Source organism: Antrostomus carolinensis, unplaced genomic scaffold (genome assembly GCF_000700745.2).
Source record: "Antrostomus carolinensis isolate BGI_N321 unplaced genomic scaffold, ASM70074v2 scaffold18742, whole genome shotgun sequence".
Lineage (NCBI taxonomy): Eukaryota > Metazoa > Chordata > Aves > Caprimulgiformes > Caprimulgidae > Antrostomus > Antrostomus carolinensis.
Window position 1 is genome coordinate 1 of NW_010297785.1, and position 10,853 is coordinate 10,853.

Sequence of the window (10,853 nt, forward strand, 5' to 3'; positions counted from 1 at the left end):
AGAGGAGATCTCATCACAGTCTGTAACTTCCTCACAAGGGGAAGAGGAGGGACAGGCGCTGATTTCTTCTCTCTGGTGACCAATGATAGGACCAGGGGAAATGGCAGGAAGATGTGCCAAGGGAGGTTTAGGTTGGACATTAGGAAAAGGTTCTTCACCCAGAGTGTGGTGGAGCACTGGAACAGGATCCCAAGGGAGGTGGTCATGGCACCAAGCCTGAAAATATTCAAGAAGCATTTGGACAAGGCCCTCAGACACATGGTCTGAATCTTGGGACTGTCCTGTGCTAGGACAGGAGCTGGACTTGATGATCCTTGTGGGTCCTTTCCAACTCACAACATTCTATGATTCTAGGTGGCCAGTAGTTAGTGAAATGGGCTATAGAAAAACGCTTCTGATTTTTTTTTTACGATGGATTCTAACTTTGACAGTGGCCAATTAGTAGTCACCTTTTAAAGATGTTAATGCTGGGCTTGTTTACAGATGTGCACTGGGTGCTTGACTCCTTTAGGACACTTTGTTCTCCTCATTTTTTTTCCTCTTCATTGCAGTTTCCATTTTTCTTCTCTAGTAAATCTGGTGAAGGAACCTTTCTGATTCAGTTTTTCTTGACATTAAACATTCTTTTTGCAACGGCCTTAACTGTATCATTTTTTCTCTTCTATTAATTGGAGTTTATTTCAATATAAAGAAAAGTAGAGCTGAAGACAATCTCACTTGATTAACACGGGAGGCTGCAACGTGTCGCTGGATTGCCAGCCAGAGAGGTAGCAGTGCTGGGGTTATCTGTCCCTCATGCCTTGCTGCAATAGTGCACGTCCTCAAATAGTCTGCACTCTTCAGCACGTGTGACCAACACTGAGGGGACAGACCAGGGGTTGGGAGCAGGGCAGTACCTATCACAGGCACAACAGATTTAATGACTTTAAAGATGATCTTTCAGATAGCACTAAATTTATTTGTACCTGATGTAAAACAACAGACAGTTTACAAATACATGCAGTTATGAGAATTAGACATTTTTTTCAAGAATAAAGCATGGTTCTAGAAACTTCTAATAGTGCAGTTTCTATACGAGTTGAATTATAGTAGATACTAGGCTGCAGTAATACTACAGAAAATGGTTTTTCATTTAAGAAACATGAGGCATGTTGATGTGTAATTTAAACTCAGTTAAACTGATAAAAATTCTACTCTACTTTTTGAAATCTCCAATGACTTAAGTGTTTTCATTTCAGTTGTCAGTGCATGTCATTACTGATTTATCACTACAGAACTGGGCAGCAATTTGGTTTAACACTTTTGGGGTTTTAAAATTAAGCAGAAAACTGGTATTTTGTGCAATTGTTGCTATTAAACATAAACACTTAGCTTGAGAAGTGGAGGGTTTTTGTACTGATTGTACTCCAGGCTTTTTCTGTTATTGAGGAATCGAACTTGTTGGTTTTTTATTTCATTGTATAACCAACCTATTTAATAGAAACCTTTTAAGTAGTAAATTTGGATCTATATGACCTTATCTAACTTGATTAAGAGAGAGAATTTGAAAATCATCATAGCGATATCATATCAACAGATAAGCGGCTCCTGGGAAAACAAAACTGGCTATCACTGTCTTTGTAAAGTGTGCTCTGCGGCTTTTTGATACAAAACACATATCAGTCTGTTTCAAGTAGAGTGGACTTTGGTTAGGCTTTGTTTTTAGAAATACTAAATGAAGAGTGTGTTACTGTTTTCTTCACTGAAGGCTAAATCTAAGGTTGTGGCTGCCTTCTCAGGTCTGTCCCAAATCAGTGGGACCCAACAGCGATAGTGGTGCCGGCAGCGTGCCAGCACTAACGTTCAGTCAGTAGTTAAACCTTACTGTTGGCTGACACATTTTTGCAAAACTGCCTGTTGTGGTTTGTGTCTAACAACTTGAGTTATAATTTAGTTGTGGTTCTTGCATAAGTCTGTTCTGGTTTCACGTCATTACTTAATTTTCCCCCGAGTTTGCATGCAGTTTTCTGGTATAGAAGACTGCCATGCTTTTATAAAAGAACTCCCTGAGTTTAATTATTGGTTAAAATTATCTGGTTATATACAGTGTTTACAACCTGAAGCTTGGTAAAGGGCTCATGCTCATTAGCAAGATACAAAAAGTAAGGGTTTTTTCCATTATGATTTACTGTGAGCTATGTTACTAATTATTGTTTGCTCACAACAGAGACATGAAACTACAGTCAGTATTTGTTTTCCACTGCAAACACAGATAAAAATTGTAGTCTAACCCAGAAGGATACGCAGCAAATGATGTGGAGTTTAGAAAGAAAAACAATTATAGGAGAACTCAATATTGATTAAATAAACCTATAGTTAGGTGTTTGTTTTCAGGTTCCTCAAAGCCTCTTTTACAAATGAATAGTTGTTAACAGAATGTTATTGATGTATCACTAACCCCTACTGATGTGATGATTTGTTTGTCTATCAGTTTAGCATAATAATTGTGATAGATACTTGCTTGCAGAAAGAGTATTAGATGAAATTATGGCTGCCTTGGTGTAATGGTAATGATCTAGAAGGCTTTTAATCCCGCTGATTAAATTGCCACCATTGTAAATAAAACTGGTATCTCCATGGGGAGACATGGTCCCTCTCTACCACACAGAAGGGCTAGACAGAAGGAGGTGCAATTTTAGAGCTGTCTGTTGCATTCTGTTATTTTCAGCAAAATAGTTACCCTGGTGCATGTGGAATTACGTGTTGTGCCAAATGTAGATATGGTGGTTTATGCTTTTCTCAGAGCAGTAGGGAGACCTGGCACAGAAATGGCAACGTGCAGGCCGATAAAGATCCAGTTGCCAGGCGTTTATTCTTAGCCTGGGTAGATTATTCAGTCACCCTTAGTGAACTGACCTTCTTATGTAATACTGTGATCCTTTTGTAATGTAGGTGAGAAAGCTGAGGAGAAGTTCAAGACATTGAAAAATGAAGGGAATGATTTTGTAAAAAAGGGTAAATATGAAGAAGCTGTAAATAAATACAGCGAATGCATGAAGCTAAACACCGAGGAATGTACGATCTACACTAACAGGTAAAGAGACAAAATCTAACCCTCTTTATGGGATAACAATAGTTACATTTTCTCACTGCAGATAGAGATTTTGCATCCCTTTGGTCACTGTTGTAAAAAAAAGATTCTTTTTCCTGACTTAAGTGTTTCTCATAACAAAATTGACTTTAAACTGCATTGTTGTCCAAAAAGAGCAAATATTAATGATACTGATATATATCTTAAAATCTTTATATAAATAGAATAAGCAATACTAAAAGTTATAATCATCATAGCACTTTGCAGCATTTTTGAGAACACTGATATGATTTTAATTAAAAACTAATATGCAGTAGCAGTATCTCAAATATGAAGAGTAATAGTTTAGAGAAAATGTACATTTTGAGAAAATAAAAGTAGGAACATGGTCATACAACAGCATTATTTTAAAGGTTGACCTAATTCTGCAGCATAATTCTTTATGCTGTAATCTTATCAGCTTTCACAAACTAAGAAGGATTTGATTAGGTCAGTACTGGAATAGAAGACTTCAAAATAATAATAAAGTGCAGAAAGCAGTGTTACTTATTTAATCTAGAGCACTTTTTTACTCAGAAGGGCTGTATAAAATCATAGAATCATAGAATGGTTTGGATTGGAAGGGACCTTAAAGATCATCTAGTTCCAATCCAATCCATACTATATCCCCTACCATACTATCATATAATACTAACAAAGGCTCTGCTTTTAAAACACTTATATATCTGCCTGACTTCAAGCATTAGTCATACTTGAATTTTGACTTTTATTGCAGGAATTGTCCCTCTCTAAATCCATCCAGTGATGTTACTGATACTTACTGGTTTTGATATACTTTAAAAAATACCACATTGAGACTGAATTGTGTGAAGTATTGTAATTAACATTTATGAGTCGGATACTGTTGGCACTACAGCACTGTAGAATTTACTTATATTGCAGTGTATTCTGTTTTTCTGTGTTAGAGCTCTCTGTTACTTGAAACTGTATAAATATGAAGAGGCTAAGCAGGATTGTGATCATGTTCTTCAGATAGAAGATTCTAATATTAAAGCTTTTTATAGAAGAGCACTAGCATACAAAGGATTACAGGTGAGGAAAAAGAACATGGCAGGTATTATTAAGCACTTCTAAACTTGCTTATCCTCTTCAAAGGCAATCAGGTAGTTGCAGTCAATGGGTGACCACAAACAAACTTTGCAGTGCTGATGATTTATTACTTTGTAGATCATTAGGCATACATAAAATATTATAGAAATATTTTTGCAACATAAAAACCTGCATGTTAACTTGTAATAATTTGAGAACATAAAAGAATATTGGAGTAAGTGAGGTTTGACTGGAGATTGGTTAAGCAAGTTTCAACTCTGTTCTAATATTCTTCTGGGTATCCCAGTCTGTTACTGTACCTTCGCTGATGACAAATGGATTCTCTCCATGTCCGTCTTCATCTGTCTAAACTAAAATCTCAAGCTGTGTCTTTTGGCATCTGCTTATATTTGAATGCTTGTCATATTAAACCATGGTTTTAATTATCTTTGTTCTCTCTCTCTTCCTTCTCCAAACTCATTACAAACCTTTGTCAGTAATCTGCTTTCTTACTCTGTGGACAGTCTGAGGACTGAACCTTTTCCTTTCCATCCCCACAGCAGTGGTGTTGTCTGTACTGTGCTCATCTTACACACAGGTTTTTTGAGGATCCTTTTACCTGATCTTCATAAATGCAGAGTTATGTTGCTCATATCCATCCTGAATGTGACTGCAAATCTCATGTTCTATCACTTGAACCATGCCATTCCTTTTGCCCATCTCCTTCTTCAGTGATGGTAATTAGCCTCTGCACTTCATCATTCTTTCATAGCAATCCTTACCCCACTTGTCAGCTCTTGCTTAGTATTGAATTATCAGCTTCTCACTTCTGTTGGCTCATGATGGGAGCTGTCATCATCTACTTTGTATTAAATTTTACAAGGGTCTTTAAAGAAACATCTGAAGTGCTTTCTGTCATGTTGCTCTTTATAACTGGAGGCGATCACTCCAAGCATCCTCCAAGTTCCAGCAGTGTCCATCAAATGAATACATACCTCAGACCTCCATTATGTTTGATGCCTTAACAAAAAATTACCTGATTGTCTCTCAGCTTACAAGTCACCTGAGGACAACCTGTTTGTGCTTAGCAGTATTACTGGCCTATTCCCATCCCATGTTGTAATTCCAAATTTCTAGGAACCGTGGGATCTTTTGTTTGTGATAAATTTGTTCCTCTGTTACAGTAGCTGTGAAATGAGTGTTTGCTTTGATTAATTTTAAAATAAGGTGAAAAGTCTTGATTTTGTGTGAAATATTTTCTGTAATTGTACCAAGCTACCTGATGTTAATAACAGGTAACCTTATATTGTTGAAGCTGATAAAAAATCAGTATAAATATGAGCAAAGGTATGTAGTTATTCTGTCAGTCAAAAAGTTAATTACACACTAGCGAAGAATGTCAAGAATTGGAGAAATAACTTCTGCTTTTTTGAATATCCTAGAAAAAAAAGATGTTTTTTGTATCATTGAAAGCATAGCCTGAAACACACTGTTTATGGATTCCTTGAGAACAGTCTGAGCTGCAGACTCTCAAAATGTTTTGTTGTGGTTGGATTTAATGCCTTCATTATTGTTAATTCCAGGGATACGAGTGGTTTGTAAAACCAGAGAAAGCAACAAAAGTGATTTGAGTTTGAAAAATGACTCTGAAATGAAAAAAATTAGGAGCTAAAAGCATGTAGTTTGGCAAAGATTTGCTAAGCTGGGAAGTGTTATTTGTAGATAAATATGCAGATATTTAACCACAAAAACTGCAGTAGAATTTAGAGGGGTTTTTTTTTTAGATTCACTGAGGTGTAGTTAAGAGGAAGATCAGGAAAAAATCGTGCTTGTGTGATGAATTAGGCCTGTCACATAGGACACAGGACCCTGGACTGCATCTCTTACAGCTGATACTCCAGTCCCTTGCTTTCGATACAACTGTCTGGTATGGTTTTTGCTGGGAAGTCTGGCAGGCTGCAGTTTTAAATCCAGGAGTGTTGGTTGTTTGCCAACCCTTGAGATGGTTTTCAGAAGTCTGTTCTAGAATTTCGTTTCTCTGTGGTTGTGAATCTTCACATCTGTAATTTAAATGATTTAGCTTAATTAGCAGCTGTTTTCTGATTAAAGCAATCTGCCGCCTTCCTCCATTCATTTGCTAAGGCTAAATAATTCTAATTCTCTTCTCTCACAATACAGCAGACTTCAGTTCATTTACAGATTTACTGCAGTGCCTCTGCACCTTGAATACTTTTCATCAGTGTTGAACAAAATATCCTGTGTAGGAAAGATTATGAGTGACTTGTACACTAGTGCTTTTATTACAGTTGAGATGCTGAGGAAAGACCTCAGCTGGTACATGAGGATTTTTTTCATTAAAATATGAATGACTTGAGCAACCTTATGATACTGCTTGGGAACAGAAGAAATATTAGGTCCCCCACACAAAGGAATTATGTTGATCTTTTACTGTCTGCATGGACTTCTACTGTTTACTGCTATATTTCATCCTTATTTTTGATACTCCAGCCCTTGATTTTTCTGTGCGATATTCCAGTCTTCCTTAGAATTGATGTTACTAACTTTGTCTCTCCAGAAAATTTAGTCTAAAAAAATCCTAATTCCTAATGTTAAAATTTGAAATAAAAACATTAAACAAATGAGAGAACTGATTATTGAGGAACTGTGTCCTAATGCCACTCTGTGGCTGTGTTTATCTTCCTAATCCTGTTTATCCTGGTGTTCATAACATAATCCCAGTCTTCTCAAGTATTGCGAAAAATTTCCCTTCTCGTACTGTAAGAGAAGACCTATTGGATTGAAGCCCAGGAAGATTAAGTATATTTTTAATCTGAGTTTAATTTAACTGTATATTTTATTGGCAAAGCAAGTACACAAACTGTTGATGGACTCACATTGCGTTACTCTGAGGTAGTGTAACACCGTAAGCAATTATGCTTAAAAGCAGCAATCTTCAGTATTCTGCTCTCTGATACAGGGAATATGTTTCTCAGAGTAAACTATTTCATATTACATTCTTGATACAGAAGTATTTAGCCACAAAACTAACTCAAACTCATTGTCAGTTTCCTTTTTTCTTTCTAATGAAATTTCACTGTCAGTATTTAGATTATTTTTGTCTGCTTAATGTCAAGACCCTAGCATTTTTTTTTCTTGATTGTAAAGTATGGTAGCTCAAATTTGTTTTTCTAGTGGTGTGCTTATGAAAAAAAATATTTTCCTTTCTACTTACAGAATTATCAAGCCAGTGTTGATGATTTCAACAGAGTGCTTCTAATAGATCCAGATGTTCTTGAAGCAAAAAAGGAACTAGAGGAGGTAACCCAGCTGCTTAACCTCGACAGCAGTGCGGTAGCTGGCAGTCAACAAAAGCAAAGGAAGAAAATAACCATACAAGAGGTATTCCTGTTCATTTTTAAAAGCAGGCAGTACAGAAGTCACACATTTGAAGAGATAATGTTAAGCACTTCTTAGCTTTACATTTTTGGGGATGAGGTTGTATTTTTCATGTTACTTTGAGGGCATATTGGAGGACCCTTGCATATGATGTGTTACATTCTTTAGTAAAGCTTGGACTGCTTTGAAGTGTATGCAGAACCACAGCAGAAATGGAAAAAAAGTACATTGAGATGGCACTAAACTGGAGGATAAGCTCTTGTAAACAAAAACTGCTTAGACTTCGAAATACCTGTTTTATGGAATACAGCTGTCAAATAACAGTTTTGCTTTAAAGTCTGTGCTACTCGGGACGCCTCTGGGGCTGTGCGGGCAAACGTTCGTTGTCAGAAGGCGTGCTGGCTCTTTCTTATGCTAGTAGTAAAGTTCCTGGTCTGAAGAATGAAATCCTGCCTTAAAGAGCAAGAGTGTGAGCAGAGTGTAGGATCTTAGAAAAGAAAGACGCAATGTAATGTTAAGTACTGGATCAAAATGTTAGCCTTGCAGAATTCTGGGTAGAATTAGGTGATGAAAGGATTTTCTCAGTCATCTGGTATTTTTGGACTGTAGCTTTGCTGGTTCTTTAAGAATGTTGTTGGGTTTTTTTTTTTCTCCCCTTTTCATTTTAAAATATATAGTTAAAATACATAGTTACCAGTCTGTACAGTGGTAATTTGATAATGTAATTTTAAAATGGAATTGTAATGGAAACTGCAGTTATTCACATAGAAACAACTTGCTTTACTGAAACACTTCACATTGTCACGAGTTCATGGATTTTATGTAAGTAGCATAAGCCGGGTAGTGTTAGTTAAGCTCTGAGTTGTGACAAACAGAGGGACCTGGAGGGTGTTTCAAGGAGGTTTGGGAAGTGACTGCATTGTTCAGAGACCAGATAACTTCATTACTGGCAGTTGTAATTTTTCCAGGGGTGAGGCAGGAGGCGTTTATGTTTGCTATCATAATTACAGCTGCCCCCTGAGAGAGCCCTACCTCTCTTATCTGCTGTAGTACAAAGTAGTTCTATGAAAACAGACTGCAAAGAAAAGTAAGGAAAATTTTATTAGAAACTGGGATTTATTATTACTATTCCATTTTAATCAAGATGTAATTATATATACATATAAGATTTCTCTCTCGATAGTAAGGAGAGTTGAAAAAATAGAACTGCCCAATGCAATATTTTCCAGAAATTACTGATCTTGCAGCACAACACTGTACTGTGCAGCACAGGATCTTCAGACTTTCCAAAAACCTTGGCATCCATTGAAGAGACCGCATTCAATGACAGTTCAGTCAGCTTATGCTAATTCCACCACTCTTGATAGCTTGAAATGGATTTTAGCAAATGTAGTTGAACCCATGGTTAATTTTCTAGTGACTGATTTGTGACCTTACTGCTCCCTACAGCTACGCGAAAGGAGGTTGTAGCAAGGTGGGTGTCGGTCTCTTCTCCCAAGTAACAAGGGACAGGACAAGAGGAAATGGCCACAAGTTGTGCCAGGGGAGGTTTAGGTTGGATATTAGGAAGAATTTCCTCAGTGAAAGGGTTGTCAGGCACTGGGACAGGCTGCCCAGGGAAGTGGTTGAGGCACCATCCCTGCAGGTATTTAAAAGACATGTAGATGTGGTGCTTGGGGTTTACAGTTGGACTCCATGATCTTAAAGGTCTTTTTCCAACCAAAACGATTCTGATTCTACAGTGGAGTGCCAGGCAGGGAAAGGAAATGTAAAATGCACACTTTCGACAACAAACCTTTAATGATGAATGAGAGAGGTGTTATTTTGGGGGAAGTAGGACATAAAGGAACAGAGATGCCTTTCTTTTATGAAGAGTGCTGACTTTAATTTAGTGACATTGATTGATAGAGGTATGCAGTTTATGAAGCTTCACGTTATCCATATTAAAATGATTTGTTGCCGTTTTCTTTGTGAAGGTGACTGAATCTGATGAACAGGAAGAAAGACAGTTTGCTACAGCAGAAGATGTTGTGACTGATCATGTTACTTCCAAGGAAGCAGTTGAAAAGAATGTGCCACTGAAGACCTCTGAGAAACTGCGTATTTCTGAACCATCCAATGCTTACGACTTTGGTCAGATTATAAATGCAGTGAATGCCAATAAGGATAAAGCTGCTTGTGCAGATCTTCTAACAGTTACTGATCCAAAAAAATTGCCAGTGCTGCTAAGTAACAAACTTGAAGGAGAAATCTTTTTGATTTTTATCCAATCACTGGAATATTATGTAGTTGGAAAAGATCCAGGCCTTGTATATCAGCACCTATTCTACTTGAGCAAAGCAGAAAGGTTTAAGGTAAGAACCAAGGCTGAATGAGTACTTAAGGTGAACAGAAACCTAAAGGAAATGTTCGTATCTTAAAAGGAACTGATACACTAATTTTGTATCTCCTGTCAAATACTATGATTTTTAATCAACCTGTGCTAATTATAAAATAATCTATTTTTCAGGTGGTGCTGGCCCTTCTTAGCAAAAATGAAAAAGAACAGGTTCAGCAACTCTTTGACTTACTTTCAGAAAACCAGAATCATCAGTACTCTTTGGAAGACCTTGAGAGCCTTAAAAAGGTTTATGAACTTTAAAATGTATTGGGTGCATGCATATAGTCCATGTTTATCAGGTGAATGTGTGAACTCTGCAGACTTGCAAGGGTTGAAGCAGGTCTTTTCCCGGACTGTTTGAATTCTATTTTGTCTTGACAGCATCTGCACGTGTAAAACTTGCTGCTCTTTTTTTCTTGTAGTTGTAGACATTTTTAATCTCTAGAATTTAGTGCGCGTCTCTGTGTTCAGTAACCGAATTCATGTTACTTTGCATACTGCTTTTATTTAGACTGTGTTAATTATATATATATATATATAAATAAAAATATATATATTTTACATTATATGTTTATATAATGTGAAATAGCTTAATGGTACGATAGATGATACATGTTTAGTCACCACTTGTTACATCTTTTTGTGAGTTGTATGTTCCGGTGATAAAGAAGTGTCTTCAAGTTAAACAATAGTTAGCAATAGCTTTTCTAAAATGAGTTTACAAAAAGCATTAACGTTTTCCAGAGAAACGACTGTAGGCCGTCAGTTTCTCCACTGTCCCTGGTTGGTCGATACAAAACAGATTTAAATATTTTTGATGCAATACAGCTTAGCAGCAAAGGTGAATGAATAATATATTATTAACATGTCATGGAACACTGAATAAAAATAATTAATTATTAAGTAAATGGGTATGTT

At 36.7% G+C, this 10,853-nt stretch overlaps 1 protein-coding gene across 1 annotated transcript; it reads left to right on the forward strand.

Moving 5' to 3' along the window:
• Positions 1-2,931: 2,931 nt before the first annotated feature.
• LOC104520536 (sperm-associated antigen 1) lies at positions 2,932-10,196 on the forward strand (the record flags this gene model as incomplete). The annotated part of the gene is made up of 5 exons (XM_010162251.1): positions 2,932-3,073; positions 4,036-4,162; positions 7,394-7,558; positions 9,532-9,909; positions 10,065-10,196. Coding segments are annotated over 5 exons (944 nt in total), but the record flags the coding sequence as incomplete, so codon positions are not given.
• Positions 10,197-10,853: the final 657 nt, after the last annotated feature.